The 26919-nt window shown below is 38.6% G+C and overlaps 1 protein-coding gene across 1 annotated transcript in view; it reads right to left on the reverse strand.

Moving 5' to 3' along the window:
• Positions 1 to 26919, reverse strand: part of LOC126974768 (trithorax group protein osa) — a 128108-nt gene that overhangs the window by 76057 nt on the left and 25132 nt on the right. The window contains exon 2 of the mRNA XM_050822431.1: positions 6580 to 7149. Coding sequence (XP_050678388.1) covers positions 6580 to 7149 — 570 coding nt within the window. The remainder of the gene's footprint in view (positions 1 to 6579; positions 7150 to 26919) is intronic.

The raw sequence follows: 26919 nt of genomic DNA on the forward strand, positions 1-26919 counted from the left end.
CTTCAGAGTTGCTTCACGGCAGAAATAGACGCCGTTATGGTACCCATAATCTAGCCGGCATCTTGTGCAAAATAGCCTTCTGGTATTTCGGCAATGCAATCACTGTCGCCGTAAAACACTAGCGAGGCAATAAACGTCGCGGTTTGTCAACGATTCAATGGAGTAGGATGGTGTGGCGATATGGGTCGCGATACTAAATCCGTCGCGGGTCACTGACCCCGGCACCGCCCACGCGCACCAGTCGCCACCACGATGCGCCTGCGCACCGCCATACCCTAACTGTAGCCTTTTGAACGTGAGGCAAAAACTCATTTCGCTATTCCACTTTTTGCTCTTAATAGTGATTTTCATTATTATAACACTAGAAATAAGGGAATTACTTGTAACTAATTCTAGTAGGCTTCATAAGATAAATAATAGCTTTAAGGGTAAACGTATACACTGATATAACAAAGTCCCAGCCACTGCTCAGGCATTATCTATAAATAAATTTAAATGTTTTATTAAAAAATGGCTCTGTCATAAATCCTCCTACTCCACAGCTGATATCTAAGTGATCCGACAGTCTGGGAGTACATTATAATTATTTTATAACAAGAGCAATGACAACACAATATTGTATATTTGATTAAAAAGAGCGCAAAAAAATGCTGGGAGATTTTCTTGCGCCATTTCTTCTCTCTCACAGCGTCATTTGTTTCCGAAACGGTATTAATGTCTAGTATATTAGAAATGACATCAAAAAGAATACTAAAGGAATGAATTTTGAGAAAATAAATGCCTTTTATGCCTATTTATGATTCACAGAAGTATTTGAAAGCTATGGAAAAAGTTAAGTTAGCAAAAAAATATTTGGGCTATATTATTATTAAATGTAACTTCACTAACTTGTTTGTTCTTATACATACTTATTGAATATTCATGTTTTTTATAATAGCAGGTAGCAGAAAATGAATGCGAATCTTATTTGTTTTAAATTATAGTTACTGTAACCGATTCTGACTGACAAGTCGTCAGCAGTCAGCCACGCTTGGCATTAGCTGCTCAGTATTTTTAATAGTAAACTAGCTAGCGCTCACATCATCACAAAATTGGTCACCAATTATCAGGCTGTCAGTTGGTGTATGCGCTAGTATATTTTAAGTCTACGGTCTAGACCATAGTGTCTCAACCTTATTTTGCTCACCGCCCACTTTGAGAATATGTTTTTTTCTAGAGTATTTTCGTGTATTTTTTTTGCCTTTTTAGACTTTATTTTTTAATCTACCCCCGCTCCATGTGCGCCATCTCAATGCCCCCTAATTTTCTCTTGGTCTTCTACTGCCCCCCCGAAAGTCTCAAACGCCCACAAGGGGGCGTTATCGCCCACGTTGAGAACCTAGATGTCTAGACTAGACTCTAGATGATACCTTCCCAAATTTTCGCGGCACTGCCAATTTACACGGTCAACGTAAGGGGAGGCTCCTTTGAACAGGATGCCGGCTATATTATGGGTACCACAACGGCGCCTATTTCTACCGTGAAGCTACTGCTTGCTAATGTGTAAACATTACTGTGTTTCGGTCTGAAGGGGGCCGTTTTTTGGGGATTTTCAATAATCCTGAGCGGCTCTGCATTGCAGGGCGAATGAATTACCATCAGCTGAACGTCCTGCTCGTCTCATCCCTTATTTTCATAAAAAAAAAAATTACCTTCCCAAATTTTCGCGGCACTGCCAACTTACACGGTCAACGTAAAGACATCGCGTCTCGGAACTAATGAAATTTTATACAAAAGTTGTTTCGTAGAGTTTGAACCAGTTTCTTATATATATGTATTTATAGTGAAGATGCCAACATCGTGTACAGCGGCCGGGCTGGTGTGAGCACTTCTCCGAACCTCAACAGGATGATACGAAATACAGTTTACAATTGCGACCGCTTGTGCTGTTAAGTGTTAAATTAGCCATTTACAAGTGCCAGTTTGGACCTGGTTTTTTATGCTTTGTATTTGACTTTTTAGGGTTCCGCAGCCAAATAGCAAAAAACCGAACACTTATAGATTCGTCATGTCTGTCTGTATGTCACAGCCACTCTTTTCCAAAACTATAAGAACTATACTGTTGAAACTTGGTAAGTAGATGTATTCTGTGAACCGTTTTAACATTTTCACACAAAAAAAGAAAAAAAAAAAAAAACAATAAATTTTGGACGTTCCCCATACTTCGAACTGAAACTCAAAATTGTTTTTTTCGTCAAACCCATACGCGTCAGGTTATCTATGGATAGGTCTTCAAAAATGATATTGAGGTTTCTAGTATCATTTTTTTCTAAACTGAATAGTTTGCGTAAGTAGTCTATTTTAATCCTTCATGGGCGAGTCCGACTCGCGCTTGGCACCTTTTTTTAATGTTAGATTACAAAAATGATTTTAAAAATTAATTTAAAGGGCTTCCGTTAGTTATCTTGTGTTTGGGAATAAGTGACGAATCGTTCAAATGTTACTACTTTTAGTAAGTGATCACTGTCACCCATACAGTACGGGTATGGGTAAGTGTACGCTTTTTTTAAAAAATTCTGGTAGTACGGTACGGTATGGGCAGCTGTTTCTGCAATATAACCACTTAGCTGGGTACATTTTGCGTCAGTTACTCCAACCATCCCAGCTCATTCCAGAAGTTCAGAACACTACTATACTAAGGTTTTTGCCCGTTGGTTGGCTTCAGGCAGACAACCTCTGCACTTAGGGCTGTTCGTTTCGCCAATAGTGAAAAGGTGCTTATTTATTGTCCCGGTGACCCGTCTGGGTGCCCACCATGATTCGGATATCGTGTCCATTTAAGCCAATGAGACGCGTCAGTATAGTGTCTATACTTGAGATCATGGCAGAAATTCACGGATATTTATGCAATAAGTATACGAAACGAGCAACTTCTTGTTAAGCTGCATTATCAGCCCACAGCCCAGTCACAACGCATTACAAACCGACCAATGGCGTTGCTTAGCAAACTCAACTAAGATCACGGAATGTCACCTCTTCTATCTAGTTGGAACACAATTATTACATACAAGTGCGATTATTTTTACTGCTACCATTTCTTTTCTATCGGCCGTCAACTGACGAGCGTGCGACTCACTTTATAGTAGGTGTTTAATTTTATTTTATTTAAGAAAATAAGGGACGAGACGAGTAGGACGTTCAGCTGATGTTAATTGATACGACATACCCATTACAATACAGTGCCGATCACGATTCGTGAAAGACCCAAAAATACTGCGCGGCAATACAACTGTGATCGTCACCTTCAGACATAAGATGCGCCCTTCAGACCGAAACACAGTAACGCTTACACATTACTGCTTCACGGCAGAAATAGGCGCCGTTGTGGTAGCCTAATAATCTAGCCGGCATCCTGTGCAAAGGAGCTTCCCACTTGGGTTGCCTCTGCTCATAACATCAACGAGTATAGCTTCCAGCAGAAAACATATCTATTTCTTGGCCTTACCGTTTCTGCCCGATAGTTTTCTCGTCGGAAATTATGTCACAGTTTGGATTCGAGCCATTAATAGCGACATTACATATATAAAGCTTGTAACCCATATAGAATACGTTTAGATTGTAAAGGTCATTCATGCTAACATTTCAAGCGGTACCTTGAAAAGTTCGCTCTAAGCCGCATTATAGGTCAGAACTCTAACCTAACCTTGAGCTAAACTATTTGTATTGGCTCGCATGTTAAATGCACAGAAACGCTGGCACTCATAAAACTTAGTTATCATATCGCGCCGACTCTCGTGAGATAGATAAAGTTTAAATGAAAAGTTGTTAGGCGCCCCGCAGACTGAGCAAGTTTGGTTGAAGACACAACTAAGTTTACGTAAAATATTGCCAAGTGCAACAACAAAAGACCTAGTTAGCGGTTGCCGTGATTCAAATTCAAATATTTTTATTCAAATAGGATGTGACACCACTTAATGAAAGTCAAAAACTACCACCCATTAAAAAATGAATGCCTCAGACCTGAGAAGAACGGGCGCAACAAACTCAGCTGGCTTTTTTTTTCATCGAAAAAATATGATAACAAAGTAGTATTGTACAATTAAACTTATTATTTCATAGCCTGAGGGCGGTGACTCCATTCCCAATCTGTGGTATCATTAAGAAAGTCATTTATGTTATAGTAACCTTTACCACACAAACGTTTTTTAACAATTCTTTAGAATAACGTAATACTTTTGGTTTGAACATTTTCTGGGATCTTGTTGTAAAAGCACATACCTACATCGCCCCACAAAAAGACTTACTAACTCGATTTAGCCGAGTAGTAGGCATTATAAGTTTATGTCTGTTCCTGGTGTTAACATTATTTTTCTAAATAAAAGTTTTCAAATAATGGTCATTAGTCAGTATGCAAATTAAAGTCGGAAAGACCTGGAGTGAAATTAAATGAGTTGCTCAGGACCGATATGCGATGCACTGTGGAAGCCCCCTGCCCCAGCTAGGGGATAAAGGAAGTTAATGATTATGAATGAGTCAGTATGTAATTGGATGCAAACTAGGGATATGCAATTTTTTTAATTAAAATAATGAGGACGAGACGAGCAGGACGTTCAGTTGATGGTTACTGATATGCCTTGCCCATTACAATGCAGTGCCGCTCAGGATTTTTGAAAAAACCCAAAAATTCTGAGCGGCACTACAATTACGCTCGTCTCCTTGAGACGAGTAAATTCTCATTTGCCCAATAATTTCACTATCTACGGCGCCATTCAGACTGAAACACAACAATGCTTACACATTACTGCTTCTCGGCACAAATAGGCGCCGTTGTGGTACCCATATCTATCTAGCTAACATCCTGGGCAAAGGAGCCTCCCACTCGTTCATAAATCTTTTTATGTCTTAATAACTCTCAGATCGGTGGCTTCATCTACAGGATCTACTTTAAATTTGATTACCTGCTCAATACCATTAATTGCATATTAGGAAATTGACTTGAGATGTCGCTCTTTCAAATGTAAACAGCGAACATCACTTTGGATGTCAAGGGAGCAGTCTTTGTACGATACTTTGAAGACTGCTGCAAGGAATAGGGGGAACTAAAATAGCTTAAATAATAGAGATAATGGAAATTTTAATAAAAGCTACAGTGGCGCATGTAGAACCGTGGGCTCCAACCATTTTCGTTTTCGGGAGATGTTTCTCTTTCAAATCTAAACAGCGAACATGAGTGTGGATTTCAAGGCAGCAGTAGTTGTACGATACTTTGTAGACTGCTGCGAGGGATAGGGGGAGCTAAAATAGCTAGAATGATAGATATTTTTATAAAAGCTACAAGTGTCGCGCGTAGAACCGTGGGCTCCCACCATTTTCGTTTACGGTTTTTTAATTAATATATTCATTTATTAAATCGACGAAGAGTACGAGCCGCGTTGATTGCATACCATTAGATTAAATGTTTGTTATCCTGTTCCATAAAAAAAAAACAATGATTAGCGGTTGACGAAACCAGCAATATGAAACAAGTAGTAAAAATTACCAGTTGTTAGTTGCGGAATTTTTGTTAACGAGTGCAGGAACTTAAAACTGGTCTAAAGTATTGAGAGTCGATCAATATTCGATCCTCAGCTGATCAGAGTGGCGCAACCAGTCCCGTCACCGTGGTGTCCGTCAGCTACCAAAGTAGACACCATACAGACACCAGAGTAATGACGCGACCGAGGTGGTCGCACCACCAAATTGGTTGCGCAACCAAACGGACCAGGTGAGTAAATCCCTACAGAGATGTATATATTTTGTTGATATCGGCTACTGGTTGGCTGCGAAATGTAGCCCTTATACCTAATAAATTTAACTAACAACTGCAACTGAACTCTGCAGTGGACGTGTAAGTTTGGCACGCGCGCGGCCCGTTTGCTCTCACAATTGAATATACCGTTTTATTGGACACGGAGTATATTAGGGATACCTTATATATTCAAATGAGCAAGTCTTGTACATATTTTCCATACCTCTGAATCGGCTTAATGATTTGGACGGATTTAATACACGCGGGATTTTATGGGCGAAAAATCGATTAAGAAAAAAGCGACCTCCAAAGTTCTTTGCGTGGTGCTTCTCCCGCTTTCTTAAATTTATTAAAGCTTCTTAACAGAGAAGGCTAACATAGAGTTAGATAACAATATAACGATGCTTGGTTGTTGTCCTGCGCAGGCCACCTAAATTGTATAGTATGTGATTAAATGATTATGTGATTAAAAAGATGTTAATTATGTTTGTGTTAATGTACAAACGTAAGCGAAGTCCACGCCGCTGGGATTTTTGACGCCCTACAATAGGCTATTGGGAGTCTAATTCTTTATAGCATTTCTATAACAGATGGACTGATCCATGGATGGAGATTTTTCTGGTATTTTTATATTGCTATTATTATTAATCACAAAGAAACGACCGAATATTGAGTAACTAAGTCCCTAAGGGCGAGACGAATAAAAAAAAATATAATAGTATATTTTTTTAAGTCAGCTTTATTATGAATCTACCCTCAAATGACACCGCGGGTGTGTGACGAGCCAATCAGATATTATATGCAGTACTCACCCATTCTCGTCCTTGATCTTCTTCTTTCGCCCCCGCTTCTTGGGCTGGTTGAGCATCATCTGCTGCGGGTGCATCTGCATATGCGGGTGCTGGTGCGGGTGGTGGTCGTGGTGTTGCATATGCGGCATGTGGTGCTGTTGGCCGAGCATGGCGCACATCGCGTCCTCGTCCACGAACGAGTACGGATCCTCGCACTCCTGCTTGATGCCGTTGAACATGTCCTCGCGCTTGTACTGTTGCATCTGGTGGTGTTGGCTCATGTCGTACGGCACGTCCGAGTCCCGCTTGTAGCCGTACGCGTCCTGGGGGTATTTCGGGAAGGGGAAGTGCTGGTAGTCGGGCTCGTGGGCGTGCGGTGGAGGGGGTTGTTCGAAGTGGCGGTAGGGGGAGGGGAAGGGTCGCTGGAGCAGCGGCTCGAAGGAGGGCTCGGGCGGGGGCGAGCGCGGAGGTAGCGGCGCGGGAGACGCCTCGGCACTGGAGGGTTTCCGCCGCGCCGCCTCGCCGCTGTTGCTTGTCTCGTAACCATCGTCCTGGCTTTCTGCCGGTTTCGGCTTCTCCTCGCCCTCCTCCCTGCAAAACAACAAACAAAACGTCAGCTATCTATTACAGAAATACCTATGGGGTCAACAAAATTAGTTTATTTTCTACATCTAGAAGTAAGAATCTTAAAATGCATTTTTTTTTTAATAGGTGCACATTACGAGCATTCACTACAGCTGTTAATAAGTTGTAACCGTCACTTTTTCAACACTAAATGAATCATGGGACACACAATCACAGTGAATAAATTTAAGGTAGGTACACTAAGTTATATGTCATGTCCTACAATGGGTACGTAGCGCAAGGAAGCGCATCTGCAGTTTAAATCACTATGGAAGAAAGTTGTACAAATATCTTAGGTAAGTGCTTATTGTTGGAAACCATATTATAATAATAAGTAAGAAATAATTGTAATCATTTTTTGAATTTAATAAGATACTACAGTTCAAATAAAACGCCGTATACACACGAGCGAAGTATTTGTGAACAAATTCCAAGAGCACGAAATAAATCTACTTGCTTGGATATCTGATTGGATAGTATAGTGTCCTCGAGCCTGACATACATAATGAAATACAAAGTTCCATACAAAAATCTAAGCCGGCCCAAATTTTCCAGCTTTAATTAGAAACAAAACGAGCTTTTCTGCGAATTAAAAAGCAATTATAAGTTCCATTAAACCAGTCTGTATGTAAGGTTTATCAAAGCAACCTCAGGCGGCGGGATGGGCAACGTGTGCGTGCCACAGATAATGAAATGATCTACGCACACTTGAACGACGTATACCTGCTTTCAGGGTTCAGTACCCGAAGGGTAACACTGTCCGAGTGTCTGCACATCTGTCAGCGGGCTGTACTCATGAACTGCAATAGTCAAACAGCTGTTTGCTAGTGTGTATTATTACTAATGCCGCAAATAACAAATAATAAAACCCAAATTGAGAAAATGGCCGCCATGGAAATTTAAGAAAGCTTCATCATCATTATTTCAGCTGGAAGACGTCCACTGCTGGATAAAGGTCTTCCACAAAGATCGCCATGACGACCGGTTCTGCGCTGCCCTCGTCTTTTATTTTTTTTTATATGAAAATAAGGGACGAGACGAGCAAGACGTTCAGCTGATGGTAATTGATACGCTTTGCCCATTACAATGCAGTGCCGCTCAGGATTATTGAAAAACCCAAAAAAATTCTGAGCGGCACTACAACTGCGCACGTCACCTTGAGACATGAGATGTTAAGTGTCATTTGCCCAGTAATTTCACTTATTGTGTACCCATAATCTAGCCCGCATCCTGTGTAAAGGAGTCTCCCACTCGTCCAACGTTAGATCGTCGGATTTTGATGCGCTTTTTTAAAGGGGAAGGTTTACATTTATAAAAGATGCATAATATAGTAGAGAAAGATTGATAATTTTGACGTTTCTAACATGATGTCGCCTATAAACATAAATTTTTGCGCTAGCTGTATGTTGCTGTAATTTAAATGAATATTTTCGAAGATATTACAAATTTAAAATGCAGTGACATAGCGGTTGCGGCGGTACCGGCCGGGAAAGAATAAGAATATGAGTATCATCGATTTTATAAAGTATTGAAGTCCACTAAACGTCGTTAATTGTTGAGATATCAACTGTATCACTCGGAAGTTACATTATATTTAATTAATTTTTACTATTATCTTTTAACAGAACGAAGTCTGTTCGGGCAGCTCGTTGTAAATGGGTTGAGCAGGTTATCAACTTTAAAGTATATCCTGTAGATGAAGTCACAACCTGAGAGTAGAAAAATACATATACAATTTTATTATACGCTACACGAACGGTTGGCTTAGAGAACGCGAGAGGACGAGTCCCGCATCGTTCATAAATTTTGATTTCAAATTTAATTTGTGTAATTAATACCAGAAGTGAGGTTTATCACTTACAAAAAATGACAATTTTTTTAGAACTGTAAAGAATTCTCAGATTGCCGCCTTTTTTATGATAATAAGGGACGATATTGACACGCCCCGCCCATTACAATGCAGTGTCGCTCAGGATTCTTGAAAGACCCAAAAATTGTGAACGGCACCACAATTGCGCTTGTCACCTTGAGACATAAGACGTTAAGTCTCACTTTCGCAATTTAATTGCCTGGACGAAATCTTAAAAGATAGAAATTCTTTTAAACGAATTGTAGTTGTGAGTTGTGTTGGCGCAGCTGAATTACAATCGCGGTGACGTCACTCGAGGCGCAGGTGGTATCTTATCGGCGGAGCCTTCACAGTAGAGCTCGAGCGAAGCGCGCAGGAAGTGACGACTCAAACGCCTCGGCGGGCGGATGACGTGTGGCGGATGAAACAACCGGCTAAGCGCGACACGACGCGACTTCTGAATCTTCTAGATAATTTATTGAACTAGGCGTAACTTTGCGGAAATTCATAATTATACAAATGATTTAAGTTTTCTTTAGTGTTAATTCCGAAACCAAAATCTGGCGAGACAACACATCCTGAGGATGCCTCGTATGGAGGCGAAACACGTGTCGAATTGTTTTAAAAGCAAATATTGGCGGAATTAACACTAAAGAAAACCTCAATCATTTGTATCTTCTAGATACGTTGTAACGAATATATCTTAATATATACAGATACAGTGTCCTTATGTTTGTTTCCAGTGAACTCCTAAACTAATGGGGATTACTTAATCGAGTGCAATTCAGTCCAACTTGAGGGATAGGATAAAAAAGCATTTATTTTCTCAAAATTGATTGCTTTAGAATTCATTTTGAAGTAATTTCTAATATACTAGAAATAATACCGCTTCGGAAACAAATGGCGCTCTGAGAGAGAAGAATAGGCGCAAGAAACTCTCCGATAAGATAGTTTTTAATTCAATTTGGGACCCATAATTATTTTTATTTCCAATATTTATATTGTAAGGACATATTTTCTATCAGAGAATAATTTATTGACCCACGGTTTGACAGCTCTGTTACGGAACAATTTCATTGTAACAACAGGGAGCACATTTTGCGAAATAATTCTTGGTGTTATGAAATATTATAATATACAAACTTATTATATACAGAACAACGTCTGTCGGTTCAGCTAATCTTTATATATATATTTCTTGTGTGCGTGTGTATGTCACTGAACTCCTCCTAGACGGCTGGACCGATTTTGATGATATTTTTGTGTGTTACAGTGAATTTGAGATTGGCGTGTGTCTTCAGGTGGATTCGAGAATGGTTTAAATTCACAATTAAACCACCACCTAAACGGCTGGACCGATTTTGATGATTTTTTTGTTTGTTCAAGTGAATTTGAGATTGGTTTAGATTCTTAATTCTGTCCATATAATATAATTCTCCTGCTCATGTGTATGTTAGTGAACTCCTCCTAACGGCTGGACCGATTTTTCACATTTAAGACGTGTGTAGGACAGGACGTCTGTTGGGTCCACTAGTAGTATATATTATTGTATATCTCATTTAATATCGCCCGCGATTACCATATTTTTATCCGCGAAATGTAATTCCCAACGTAACTCTTGAATATGTCAGGACAAATCATACCTGACAACGTGCGTGCAAAACTTCATAAAGATCGGTTGAGTAAATTTCCTTCGGCTTGTTTCCCTAAATCGTTTAATGTACTATAAATTATGTCAGGATACTTTGACTAATAACTCAATGGTAGGGTTCACTTAATGGTAGCAGTATGAACTGAACTTATGAGGGTTCCTACTTTTCTAAGGCCTCAGAAAGTCCACTGCTGGACAAAGGCCTCCCCCAAAGATCTCCACGACGACCGGTCCTGCTGCCCTCACCCAACGTATTCCGGGGATCTTGACCAGACCGTCGCGTCGGTCCATCTTGTGGGGGGCCTACCAACACTGCGTCTTTCAGTACGTGGTCGCCATTCGAGGACTTTTCTGCAACTAAGTCCACCTTCTCAGAAAGGAATACAGTGACAGCACTCCTCTCTCTTACACCCGCCATGTCACAATAGCTCTTTCTCTTTCGTACGTCAGTTTTCCTTAGCCATAGACCTACAATTTATAAACGTTTAGATACAGCAAGAAAGAAAAGGAAAGCGAATCTATTCTTACTGTAATTTTAACATGTCATAAACAGGCGGACATGCATGGAATTACCTACTTAGTATTTTCAATAATAAACAACTACCTATCGCACACATTGTGAAATAAAATTGGTCTCGGAATATCGGGCTGTCAGCTCGTCTATACCCTAATATATATTGCTATATTAAGATCACGTTGACAGTGTACTTTCAATTACCATCGCACCGGTTCATCAGTTCTACAAATGTATCAGTTCTACAAATGTATACCATGTGCCTAATCGTTCCCGGAATCTCCCAATGCCGTACCTACTGTGTTGACTTTCTATATCATGTGATGTCCTTGCTGGCAACAGGTCTGGTGTCACCATCTACAATAAATATCTACTTAGTTATCGTTTTGATGGCTTATTGATAGAGTTCATTGCAAAAATACGGATGTAATTGCGAAGAAAAGCCGATTCAATGGTCATATTGGCACTTAAGGGCATGCATTCAAATTAGATTAAAACTGCATTCCTCCTCCTACTCGCGTCGTTTTCCTCATTACTGAGGGTCGTGACTCCCCCGCTGCATCAAATTCTCCCGTACGATTCCCCTCCATCTGCTGCGATCCTTAGTCTTATGAAGGGCATCATGGAAGTTGATGTTTGGAGCAGATCGTATTGGGTCCGACCATTTCGTGGGGATGCGCCTCTGGGACGCCTGCCATCTACCTTGCCTGTTACCAGCAATATGTCCAAAGAATTCCAGCATCCTAGCAAAACTGCATTAGCGTGGCTTAAACGCGTAGTTAAGTGATACTTCTTTAGGCGCGTTATGAAAAAATGATGAGAGTGAAATTTTAAGATGCGCGCGCATCACTGTAACACAAAAATAACAAGGTGAAGCTGGTTCCTAAAATTTTCTGACGTTTGCGTCATTCGTTTTTTATTTTATTTTGTTTCTTCGTGCATTATAAGGACAGACAAAGGGTTCAAGCCTATGTTTGCTTCGTTAGGCTTAAGAAGTATAACTTTTTGCCTGCATACATAAGTACACACACACTCTTTTATATGGAATTGGAGGACAAATGTGGGGTAATCTGGCGTTAATTGATCTCCGCCGCCTACATTTTCTTGCTACACCAGAAGAAAGTGTTAGTTAATGCTTTTAACCTCATTGAAAAAGTATGTGCGCAAAAACGCACAAAAAGCAAACGACGTAAATATAATACTAAAACATTTCTACCGAAAAAAATATTTTTAAATAATTTGAAAAATACATCAATGACGTTCTATACACACACATAAGGACACATCCTTCGCAAACTGACAGCGGAACGGCATAAGTGTGCTTAAAGATTGTCTTTATGTAAGCACACTTTTCTCCTGAGTCGTGTGTCAACTGTCACTGTCCAAATCAAATCTGAACTGAATAATTGTTTTACATTGCTGCTTATTGGCCAAGAATATTTTAATCGACTAGAGTAAATGTGGCAATGTACTGACATAGCAGTCGGAGCTCCGACGCACTTGTTTTGGTGTATATAATTTGTGGCATGTTCCATATTTCGGCTTCGTCATTGTAATACATCAATAAAAACACACTTATCAGCTGAAAACACAATAACAAGTAAACAGAATTTAACTTAAGGTTAGGTTAGGCCGGAGTTATACGAAATCTACGCAGACAAATCCGCGGGCGGAGGCTAATCAGTATTACACACAAATCCGCGCCCTTGAACGGTTCGCCGCACGGCTCCACAGCGCGGCGTATGTACGCAGGTGATTAGTCAACTGTACGCAAACAGGTCGGTTTAGCCTCGCAGCTAGCGCGCGACCTTAACAACCACCAATTGTATGTGAATAATTATATTCGACAATCAAGTCACTTACGGGCACGTTTACCGGCCATAATGATGCCGTATTACCCTAATGCATGACATCGACACCCTGTGAGATACTAAATATAGGAAGGACTTTAACAATCGCAGAATTAATGCCTAGTACTCGGCTAACTAGAGTTACTAAGTGTTTTGTGGGGGCGATGTTTTTTTTTAAAGAAACAAGGGACGAGACGAGCACGACGTGCAATGCAGTGCCGCTCAGGATTCTTGAAAAACGCAAAAATTTTGAGCGGCAATACAATTGCGTTCGTTACCTTGAGACGTAAGATCATAAGTCTCATTTGCCCAGTAATTTCACTAGCTATGGCGTCCTACAGACCGAAACACAGTAATGTTTACACAATACTGCTCCACGACAGAAATAGGCGATGTATATGTTTTAACAACAAGAACCCAGAAAATATTCAAAACAAAAGTATAGCGATATTCAAAAGAATTGTTAAAAACGTTTGTGAGGTGAAGGTGTCTTTAACGTATTATAATCCCTACTGATATAAAAAATATAAATGTAAGTTTGTTTGATAAGTTTTCACGCCTAAACCGCCGAACCGAATTTGATATTATTTAGTACAGAGATAGACTAGAGCTTGAAAAAGGACATAGGCTACCTTTTATTGCAAAAAAATAAATGGAGGGGTTGAAATACGGGATGGCAGAGTGGATGGAAATTTGTCATTATCGAAGAAAAAACCATGAAACTTTGTATTAAGAGGCACTTGATAAGATATAATAAAATTTATAAACATTTGTTCGAACATTTTTGAAACTACGACCTACATGGGAAAGAAATAGGAGATTAAAGTTCACAGGGAAATACTATTAAAAAGACTGTCCACAATGACAAGGGATATCCGCTGTATATTAGAAGAGCACTGCCAGCAGCGGAAAGAAGAGCTTGCATGTGTATTATTTGAAAAGTATCCTAAAAGATAAAAAAACTGCCCAAAGTAACTATTCAACGCGAGCGGAGTCGCTGGTAAAAGTTAGTACCTCTACTATAACTGTTAAATAAAAACTTTTATTGTACGATATTACTTTGTAAGCATATTTTTTATGAAAAAAAAAAAAAGCCCGCTGAGTTTCTTGCGCCTTGCAAAGGCTGCCCGTAAACAATGTTCTATATAACAACAGCCTCCTTATGTTAGACAACGAATGACAACAAGCCCGTTTTGTTACTTTAGTGTGAATAACGAGCTACGTCTTACACTCGCGATATGTATGTATCGTTGTTTTAGAGTGCGTGCGTTACTAAGAAATAGAGGTTAACAGTACAACCGCTATTTTTTTCGACGTGCTCACAGGTGTCACAGTCAGATAGACACACATATCATAGACGTTTAAATGATCCAAGATAACTAGTATGCAAAAAATTTGTACTGGCGGCCATTTTTGAATCCGCCATCTTGTTTTTATACGTTGGTAGCCCTGTCAAAAGCGTTAAGGTAATAATATAGTGATACGTACTACACAACCTATATTGTAAAAATTATAGGGCGTAACTTGATGACGGCGGGCGAAGCACTTTGACATACACTTTCATTCAATGTCTATATTTATGACGCGATGACATATCGACACCAGTTAAATCGACAGTGTATATATAATTAAATTTAGCGTGTTATACAATTTATTTATTTATTTGTAAAACATGTCGAAAGGTTTCCTGGACTTATACTTGTGTTCTGAGAATTTTTAATAAAGTATCGCAACAAAATAAAGGCATATTTCAAACTAAACCCCGCGTTCAAATATGCGTGTTGTTGCTGGAAACGCTTAGCATAGACTTGCCCTTGCTATGAATAAGGATTCATAATAGTCTGCTAACTTAAAGCATTGCTAATTCTCACTCTGTCTTCTTCTATTGACCTAAGTCAGAATGAGAAAAAACACTTCTAAGCGGCTGTTTAAAGTTAGCGGACCATTATGAATAAGGGGGTAATTGGGGCTGGCTACCAGTGGGAGGCTCCTTTGCACAGGAAGCCGGCTAGATTATGGGTACCACAACGGCGCCTATTTCTGCCGTGAAGCAGTAATGTGTAAACATTACTGTGTTTCGGTCTGAAGGGCGCCCGTAGCTAGTGAAATTACGGGGCAAATGAGACTTAACATCTCATGTCTCAAGGTGACGAGCGCAATTGTAGCGCCGCTAGATTTTTTGTGTTTTTCAAGAATCCTGAGCGGCACTGCATTGTAATGGGTAGGGCGTATCAATTACAATCAGTTGAACGTCCTGCTCTTCTCGTCCCTTATTTTCATAAAAATAAATCTACAACGATACAAACACTAAAGATGATGCGCCTTCTTTAATACGTAGTAAGTATTACCTAAACGGGCAGAAGGCCGCATCTCATAAGCCACAATGTTTATAAAATTTGGTCTGCTGACAGACACACAAAAAGACGTAGAAGAAGAAGTACGTCTATAGATCTCAGCCGTAACAGGGATCGCGATGCAGATAAACCTCCAGATACAAGTCATTTTTAATTATTGCCGAGACTCCTAGTTATAAATCTGCGAAAAGTCAGAAAGCCGCGAGGGGCACTCCAACCTAAAAAAAAAAAAACAATAAATCAACTCGCTCCGGCTAGACTTGATAAAATGAAACTATGTTACGCAACGAACCGGATCGGCAAGGCCTCGGCTCTGCCGCAGACCTGACGGGGCTGTGATTGCGTTCTTAATATAGGTTTCTGGTTGGGCGATGTTTTGCACTTGTGACACTTTGTGTACTTTTTAAAGTGAAAACTTCTTAAGAATCGTTGTGATTTTAATGTCGATGAAACGAAAAAGCGACAGTAAAAACAGACAGACACACAAATTCATAATATTTAACGTGGGAGAACATGAGATGAGAAGCATTATACAGAGTTTTGGTACCAGGCGATCATAGTTGAATAAGAGATTATCTTATCTACGACGCGAGTAAACCTTAATATATTCAGATATCATGCGCACGACGTATTACTAGACACCAGGAGAACATAAATATGGTAGCGGTGATAGTAATGTCTTTCATAGCGATTTAAACCGTGTGTCATCCTAGCAACATGTACTAGGATTTCATATGCAGTTTAGAGGTTCATGCACAATGCAGGTTTCACTTCTAACATGTGTACTTTGTACGCACGCAATTTTTTTTACAAGAAATTGTTAGTGGAATGAAGCATAACCCACCCTAGTTTGAATTCCAGTACTGAAAACATTTGCCGGCCCATTTCTTCTGCATATTTTGTACATTCTTCTACTGCATTTGCCATGAAAAGAGTTCCGAAGAGTTTTTTGACCTGATTCCTGCCGCCAATTCCAACACCTAACCACTGGCTCCAGCTAATAAACTAGGATATCATCCTTACCATCTTACTTAGATGCGATACATAGAAAGCGTTCCTGTATAGGGCTGTTTTCAACTTACTTTATTTTTTTTATGAAAATACGGGACGAGAGAAGCAGGATGTTCAGGTGATGGTAATTGATAGGGCCTCCTCATTACAATGCAGTGCCAATCCGGATTCTTTAAAAGCCCAAAAATTCAGAGCGGCACTACAATTGCGCTCGTCACCTTCAGACATAAGATGTTAAGTCTCATTTGCCTAATAATTTCACTAGCTACGGCGTCCTTCAGACCGAAACATAGTAATGTATACACATTACTGCTTCACGGCAGAAATAGGCGCCGTTGTGGTACCCATAATCTAGCCGGCATCCTATACAAAGGAGCTTGCCACTGGTCAACAAAATTGTGTAATGAGCTTCCTTGCGCGTTGTTCTAGTACGATACGACATGGGTACCTTAAAAAAAATGCGAACATTCGCTTAAAAGGCCAGCAATGCCCGTGCGATTCCTCTAATACTATCACAGACAATATCCTAGTGTATAGACAAACGATGCGTGCGAGAGAGACAAAAACATCTCACACATTTATTTTCCATAGATATATTGTGTCATACCAACTATGCACAGAATACTTATATTAGAAGAACTATTAACTTTTACAACAGCTAACTCTTCTAGAAGTTGATATATTTCATTTTTCATTTGGTAAATTTAAGATACATATACAAGAAAAATATTATAATATACTCTTTTTAGACAATTGTCAAAATTGTGATAACTATGCATTAGTTGTGTCTATACCTTAAAAATTTTCTTATGTTTAACCTGTATGGGGACTCATAGTCGATATTAATTTTAACTATATCATGTAAATCATTTGTTAAAGACTGTATGTTCCCTGAAAGTAAATAAAAAAAACATCTCTAACGGAGATACATCAAGATCCCGTCCCACGACAGTATGAACTCCTTAAATTTACCAATTTCATACGGGACTACGTCACAATAACCACGATACACATAATTATATTATAATAATTCATTCCAACTGCACCAACGCTCGTAAAACGGCTCATAAACTCTCGCGCAAAAACAACAAATAACTACCGTATTATTAACTTTAATTTAACACTCGACTTTAGAGGCAAATGATTTATAAGTACTCCGTGTGTACGATTGATAGGCAGTAAATTAATACGAATTTGTCGGAGAACTTACTTACGTCTTTTGAAGTTTTATAGGAAATATGCATATTTTAATTTTTTTTTATAATTCGATAATTTACATCACCACTTATTATAAAAACAACTCCAACGAAGTAAAAAAATTGTTTAAAATCGCCAACCGACGCTACCACTACCGACACAAGTACGAACAATGACGTACGATAGTTCCTACTAGGGCTTCCAATCCCGCGGCCTGTCTCGGTATTTGCGGGATCCCGCATATTGAAAATATGCCCATTTTAAAACAATGAATTTATCAAGTCCACAGTCATTTACGTACATATTACTATTAAAATGAGATCAATCAAATTATACTGTTTTTTTCACAAAAAAAAAAACAATAACAAATTCTGAATAAAAACCAAAACAAAACAAATCGTTTTCAAAAAATACACAACGCAAAATTACAAAATCAACCAAAAAAAAACACATTTTAAATTGATAAATTATTACTTAATTATTAAGTTTTTCAGCTTTTAATAACTGAAAATGTTTGCGAAGGAAATACAACATTTCCAAACTGTCGTCTGCCAAACTACTGCGTATTTTACTCTATTGCCTGGCCAGAAAATGCCCTTTCTGTTTCCACACTTGCGGGCGGTATTCCTTTTAAGGGCTTGTACGTGAATGAATCTTTCATTCACGTACACACCCTTAAATTTTTATTCTATTCTTAAAGGATGTATCAATAAACATCACGAAAATACGAAACAGTAAAGTAATGACTTGAGTTATTAAGAATAATAATTCACGCAGATTATCTATCCTATTTTGCATCGGATCCCGCGCCCGTACTCCCGCGTCTCGCGGGATTGGAAAATGGTGCGGGATCCGCACTAGTTCCTACAAATAGAGAGCATTGGTTGAAAATTTACTTAAATATCGCCATTCTTTTGCTTTGTAATGAGAACGCAAGGGCCCTGATCCACGGCAAAAAAAAATCAATTGAACAATTAAATTAATAATAAAATTGTAACCAAAATTTATGAACGATTCGTTACTTGAAACAGTTTGAGTGACGCATGGATCGTAATTTTTGGTATATATCTTGTTCAACTCTCAGAACAAATATACAATTGACTTAACAACTTGTGCAGATTCAGGTTCGATTAATGAATGACATATTGAGATAATATTTAATTAGAGATCGGACATTGAAAGCGGTCGTTAAAGTTATTGATCAAAGGCACCGACAGTGTCATGGCTGACACGCGTCTCATACGACGTTTTTCAACACAATTGCGAGGAAAAGAACAGAGTTTGTTGCTTGCGATAATTATTGCAGAAGTAGGTACAACCCACAAAATGATAAACAACTTTTGATTATGATCAACCACACAGCGAAAACTAGCAAAATCGTAAATCCATATATATATAAAATGAATTGCTGTTCGTTAGTCTCGCTAAAACTCGAGAACGGCTGGAACGATTTGGCTAATTTTGGTCTTGAGTTATTTGTGGAAGTCCAGAGAAGGTTTAAAAGGTGAATAAATAGGAAAATGCTGCAAAATTAAATAAAAACAACAAATTTGTTTTTCCTTTGATGTGTCCATAGTCCATACATAATTTCTATGAGAGAATTATTGACGCACGGTTTGACAGTTCTGCTGTGAAACAATTTCATTACGACAGCAGGGTGCATATTTTACGAAGTAATTTTAGATGTTATGATATATTATTGACAAATTCATATAAAAACATTATTTTATTTATTATATACAGAACAACAGGGTCGGTGTCGGGTCAGCTAGTTAAAAATAATAATTGATAAAATTACATTATCAATAAATATTTTTGGATTGAGCCTTAGCCTTAGATGTTATATTCAAATTCAAATATTTTTATTCAAAATCACTTATTCAAAGTCAAAAACTACCTGTTAACATTATGATTGTCAAATTCCTCTTATGAAAATATAGAACATTATCAAGAATATATTGTGACAAGCAACAGTCAAAAGTTTAGTTCTCTAAGAACGACTTTTCTTTGTTCGAAAATACTTTCAAAGCATGAAACAATGACAACGTAGGCTTAGCAAGGCCCCAGAGAACCCTTTGGTAAAGGAATCCCAATAAACGTTACAGTAACCATTTCGTCTCTAGCAATTAGCATTGTCAAAGCCCAGCAAAGCTTGCAGACGCGCTAAAGCGGGATTAGACCAATCAGATCGCACGAAATACGCGTCACTGCTCCGTGACGTAATGAGTATCTCGCAATACGATTCGTTACTCGCATTCCGACTGCAGAGCAGAGGAAGAAATAATACAACAAATTGTTAGCAGACGGTAGTACGTCTAAAATCATAGCACAATGACTTACTTATGTATAATACTAGCTGATGCCCGCGACTACGTCCGCGTAGATAAAGGGTTTTTAAAAATTGACGACCTGTAAGCTAGAGAGGTCCCGGGTTCGAATCCCGGTAGGTGCAAGCATTTATATGAATTTATGTATGTTTAAGTAAGTATATTGTATTAAATATATCATTGGCTTGTAACCCATAACACAGGCTATATATGTTTAACTTGGGGCAAGATAATTTGTGTAAAAAGTGTGTCAATATTATTATATTATAATTAATATTAAAAATATGATGCAAGTTTGGAATTGAAGATTATCTCATGTCCTATCCCAGTTCCGGTTCCCGTTGTCGCTCCCGTTCCCAACATTTTATATGAATCTTATTTCGACCAAGATTGCTATGGCAAATTAAACCTACTATTGGTATAGTTATAGCTCATCGACGCGAATTTCAGTTTTTCTCAAATCCCACGGGAACCATGGATTTTTCCGGGATAAAATCTAATAGGCTCCTTTGCACAGGATGTTGGCTAGATTATGGGTACCACAACAGCGCCTATTTCTGCCGTGAAACAGTAATGTGTAAGCATTACTGTGTTTCGTTCTGAAGAGCGCCGTATCTAGTGAAATTACTGGGCAAATGAGATATAACATCTTATGTCTCGAGGTGACGAGCGCAGTTGTAGTGCCGCTCAGAATTTTTGGGGGTTATCAAGAATCCTGAGCGGCACTGCATTGTAATTGGCATGCCTTATCGATATCAGCTGAACGTACTGCTCGTCTCGTCCCTTATTTCCATAAAAAAAAACCGACACCGCTAAAAATTCATGCCGTTTTCTATACATAAGAGGCCCTATAAATATATTATCATACTAAACGATAACCATTTATAAATTAACATAGTTTATATCGTTTTAATAATATGACGCGCGGAATTTTAAACGTTCAGTCGAGACCAATTAATGCACCTTTATTGGTTATTACAAAGCTATTTTTAAACGTCTTTTCCCCATCGTATCTTTAATTATAAACATAATTGACTACTGAGTTTTAATGTTTAATATAACATGTTTCAAAGAATGCATATTGTAAATGTTTACATTTTTTTTTATTAAAGAGGAGGACAAACAAGCCCACATTCTCTTGCAACACCAGAGGAATCACATTTACCGTCTGCTATGTAATTTAATTTAATGGTAATAATGAATGTAATAATCTAATATGATTGAGTACAGATAAACAAAGTGCGCGAGACAGAAGAACGAGCGAATTTATTGTACTGTAACCGATTTTGATTGACAAGTCGTAAACAGTAAGCCACGCTTATTATTTTGAATATAAAAACACTAACTAACCCACACATTGACAAATCAAATTTAAAGTTGTCACGCATTGTCAGGCTGCCAGGTCTTCTATATGCTAGTATATTCTAAGACTATGGATAGAAACAATAGTAGTAGTTACTAAATTTCATGTTTACATAGAAATAAAGACATTACACAAAAAAAAATGCTGAGTGTCAACCCTATCAATAATGAATTTATGGGACAGCAGAAATGTAATTCAATCATCAGGTATAATATATTTAAATAAAAACAAGAATTGATTTATATATCGAGTGCTCGGAAGCTTCGGCGCCGCTTTGATTAATAGTATGAGTGAGGATTGACATCCAAAGGTAGAATATAGAATTTTCGAATCTGTACATAAAAAAATTCTTGGGCGATATAAACGGCATTGCCGGTACTGTTATCTGCTTAAGGGACTACGCGCACTTATTCAGCTCTTTTCAGCTTTTGTCCATAGAAAACAACAATTTTGTATGGAGACGTGTACGCGTCGATTCAGCTTTCCGCATCCATTCTGCTTTCGCGGCAAACCAGCATAAAATGAGGATAAATGTGTTTTTGTTATTCGAATGCTATAGAGAGCGTTCGGCGCTGTTCCGCCGCGTACAGCGCTGATCGCCGTCGAATGCGGCGGAACAGCTCTTTATAGGCATGGTTCGTGACTCCTTGTCGACAAGTTGCGACCTGTATTGTTCCTGCATTGATTTGACGTAATCATTATGCACGCAAAGATTAAAAAGTGCAGACGTGATTTAAAGTTCCGTACGCGGCTGATAGAAGCAGAGCTGTATAAGTGTGACCAAAATCGTTCAGCGAAACGCGAATGGAGCTGAATAAGTGCGCGTAGTCCCTAACAATGCAAGTTGGAAGCATTTAACATATTATCATCGATATGCAAAAGAAATAGTGCTTTTAGCGTTTATTCTTTTTTTTTATGTAAGAGGAGGACAAACGACCGCACGGATCACCTGATATTAAGTGATCACAGGAGCGTTGCCTTCAAGGAAGGCGTACGCGCTATTTTTTAAGATACCCATGTCGTATCGTCCCGGAAACACCGCACCAGTGAGCTCATTTGATAGCTTGGTTGTACGTGGAAGAAAGTTCCTTGAAAACCTCACTGACGAGCACACACCACACATCCAGATGGTGGAGATGATATTCTAATTTGTAACGTGTCGTGTGAAAATAGTGATGGTTTTCAAGAAATTTCTTTCAAATCAAATCAAATACCGTCTGCTGTTTCCCGAACCCATACTACCAAGTGCTAAGGGATCTTCAAAAAAAGAGCATATCTTAAAGGCCGGCGTCGCATGAACCCTGGTTTTGGGGATGTCCATGGGCGGACGACCCCCACTCCCCATCACGTAAGCCTCTTGCCTAAATACCCCTCTTAGATAGATAAAATGTATCTGGCCAGTACAGCAATTTCGATATGTCTCAAAGGCTGCCGAAATAATGCTCTTGCAACTCTCTTGTGGCAGAAATGAAAATGTGTAAAATGACGGTAATACGAATAAATTAAGAATACCATGGTCAAAGTTGAAAAAGACTAAACAATTATGTCTATTTTTACGATTGGTACCTAGTTGCAAGCTGAAGACTTTCCGCAGTTTAAATAAAATACTCTCTAATATTTACGCGTCGCAGCCGTTCCGATCAATACTAAATCGCTTGGTACTTACCCGCTGGTAAATAAGTCATCAGTGAGGCGATATGTCTAACGTAGTAATGTCGCTTCTAGTACTTTCAATATGTTATATCGCTACTAATATTATAAATGTGAACGTAAGTTTGTCTGTTACGCTTTTACGCCGAAGCTGCACCGATTTTGATGAAATTTTGTACAGCGATAGACTAGACTTTGGGAAATGACATAGGCTACATTTTATCCCGAAGCAATCCATGGTTCCCGCGGGATTTATAAAAAAAAACTGAAATTCACTTCTATGAGCTATAACTAACCAATACCAACAGTAGGTTTAGTTTGCCATAGCAATCTTCCTCGAAATAAGATTAAAATAATATGAACGGGAACTAGAATAGGACATGAGATAATCTTCAATTCCAAACTTGCTTATTATATTTAAAAACCCTTTATCTACGCGGACTAAGTCGCGGGCATCAGCAAATTATTGTGTAAATACAATTCATAAACACATAAAAGGAACACTCACACGAATTCATTAAACCCCCTACACACACACAAACATCGATAACTCAAAATCGACACAACCCTATAATAAATTCACAGTCAACGAACTCCCTACAAAAACACGGGCCGCAAGAATTTAAAGTCGATCAGCTGATCGCTGCAGAGCGTAGGGGCATCGTCGCACTTATAAAGCAATAAACATAAATGGGCAATTGAATGAGTTCCATTCATAAATACACTTGAGTTACTGCCGGCTCGTTACTATGGCTCGAGTTGTAAACAACGTGTTTAATGATATTTATATTCGAGCTCGCCGCGGCTGTGCTATTACAGAACAGACAAGGCCGTGTCGGCATGCCGATATCGGGCGCAACAATTGGATTAGAATATAGATGAGTTCGGCGCGATGTGTTCAATTTATTGCGATCATATTCGTTGCTTTGTCGTTTACAACGGCCCTGTTTTCTTTCAGTATGACCTAATACCCTACAAATGTTGGATTTTATTGATAGAAGCGCGCCTTTCGCCCATACAAGAAGGCGAAAGTAGTTTCAATGGTTTTCATGTACCTAATTTCTGTTTTACTCCATTGTGACAGTGAATTTTTTTTGAATTGACTAAGGCTGTAGGTCATAATAGTGGAGTGTATAGGAAGCGCTTTTTTTATATGAGAGGGGGGGAATGGTGAGGCAACCGCCCATGGATATTCGAAACACCAGGGGTAAAGAGATGCGTTGCCTTCCTTTTAATTGGAAGTATGTTCTAAGGGTAGTGTAGAATAGAGTCTAGGTAACGATCGATTGGTCGTCATTTAATCTTTAATAGAACATATTATGGATAATTGACAATTAACACAAATGAGACACCACGTGCTCTTTATAACACCAGAGGAACCACATTAGCGTTGTTGGCCTTTAAAATGGGTGAACCACTACCACTAGATAGTGTCGACAATGCGATGATATTTTTTTAGCAAGCAACTACAACTTATAAAGTGTATAAAGATATCACATATAAGACTAGTAAAATTGTAGTAAAAAGGCTCGGCTAATGTATCCTCTTAATATATATATATATATATATATATATAAATAATAATTACTCTTACCAATAATAACAATTACTTTTACCAGTGGGTGGCTCCTTCGCCCAGGATGCCGGCTAGATTATGGGTACCACAACGGCGCCTATTTCTGCCGGGAAGCAGTAATGTGTAAGCATTACTGTGTTTCGGTCTGAATGGCGCCGTAGCTAGTGAAATTACTGGGCAAATGAGACTTAACATCTTATGTCTCAAGGTGACGAGCGCAGTTGTAGTGCCACTCAGAATTTTTGTGATTTTCAAGAATCCTGAGAACCGGCACTACATTGTAATGGGCACGGCGTATCAATTACCGTCCGCTATCAGCTGAACGTCCTGCTCGTCTCGTCCCTAATTTCATTTTTCAATATCATACAATTGAGTGAGTCGCTTTTTTCTTAGTTTCGCTAGGCTGACACTAGTGTCGACAGCGCGACGATATTTGTTGTTTCATAAATGTAAAATCTGTAAAAAGGCTAGCTAATGTATCCTCTAACGGCCGTTTTCAATAACCTATCTACCCTTAGTTTAACTTACGGTTACATTGCTGTCACGTTTAATGATAAGATGTTATCTATCCATACTTATGTCCAATATAGTTATAGTCCAATGCTATCTGTCAATGGGGTATTGAAATGTAAGTAAGCGTAAAAGGATAGATTTGTCTACGTCTAGTAAGTTAAACTAGAGATAGATAGGTTATTGCAAACGGCCGCATATAGATATATAAATATAATAGCAATTACTTTTACCTTCCAAATGAAGCAATGAAATATTAGACACAGGCATAATTGATACAAATGAAATGCATTAATTTAAATACGTACAACTTAAGATACCGCTATTTGTAACATAAATATATGAATCATGTTTCTTATAAAATATTTGCATCATTAAAATGCTAATAAATTATTTAAATTATATTAACTTTACTATATTGATGACTGCAATATTCTATAATACACATATTATGTAAGATCAGGTCGTGGAAAGAATTATATTTAAGAAAAAAAAAATTGTAAAATTTAGTTTTCAGATATTTTCCCTTCAAAGTGAATCTAAAAAAAATAAGATTTTCCAAACGGGGTAACGCAACTCACTCTGGCGCAGGGACCATTTTGGTTACACGTTGAAGGGTTTTCAATAGGGTTTTTCATAAGTGTTGTTTGAAAACGGGTATCCTCTTCCATTAAATACCTCAATGAAAGGGTAACCCTAACCACTAGTTAACTTATTGAAAGGGTTACCCTTTCACTGGTGTTAGGAATAGGTTACACCTACAAGAGGTAACATAATCAATGTGGTAATCAAATGAAAGAGTAACACTTTTCAAAGAATTAACTGATAGTTATGGCGGCCTTGTTACGAAAGCGACGCCATTTTTGAAAACGTGGAGCACGAAAGGCATACCAGGTAGGACCCCTTTGACCCTTTGTCTGCGAGTCCGACCCACACGACAAAGAAAACCCATCCACAAGTTAAAGTACAACGCATCGAACTAACTTAGATACCTAGGTATTAATAGAGTAACAATTTAATTCGGCACATTGACTCTAGCATAATTTCAACTTTGTTGAACTTCACAAAGTATTTTGTTGTTTAAACTTTCCGCACGGCGAAACTTTTCACTGTTGCTACACGCCTTGACTGGGGCTAGCAATTCGTTATATTATTATTAATTTACATTTAATTTTTAAAGGTTTGCACTTAGATTTTTTTTATGATAATAAGGGACGAGACGAGCAGGACGTTCAGCTGATGCTAATTGATACGCCCTGCCCATTACAATGCAGTGCCGCTCAGGATTCTTGAAAAACTCAAAAATTCTGAGCGGCACTACAACTGCGCTCGTCACCTTGAGACATAAGATGTTCAGTCTCATTTGCCTAGTAATTTCACTAGCTACGGCGCCCTTCAGACCGAAACACAGTAATGCTTACACATTACTGCTTCACGGCAGAAATAGGCGCCGTTGTGGTACCCATAATCTAGCCGGCATCCTGTGCAAAGGAACCTCCCCTCCCCTCCCAAGATTAGGGATTGGTGTCCGCTGCGCACCGACTAGATACCGCGCTGCCTAAGAACAATAGCTTTTTGCAATAGCCATTGTAAAAGAGTGGCCGTTGAGTTTCTTCTATATTCTTCTCACGAGCTAACTTTTTACGAACATATATTAAATTCAGAAATTAATAAGTAATATTTATAGTGACGATTCAAAAGCACTTAGTTTAAGCCTAATTGATCAAACTTTAATTAACTTTGACTTTAAAAGGCATAAAATGCATTTATTTTCTCAAAATTGATTCCTTTAGAATTTTTTTTTTGATGTCATTTCTAATATACTAGGTACTACTACCGCTTCGGAAACAAATGGCGCTCTGAGAGAGAAGAAGCGGCGCAAGAA

This window comes from Leptidea sinapis, chromosome 33 (genome assembly GCF_905404315.1).
Source record: "Leptidea sinapis chromosome 33, ilLepSina1.1, whole genome shotgun sequence".
NCBI lineage: Eukaryota > Metazoa > Arthropoda > Insecta > Lepidoptera > Pieridae > Leptidea > Leptidea sinapis.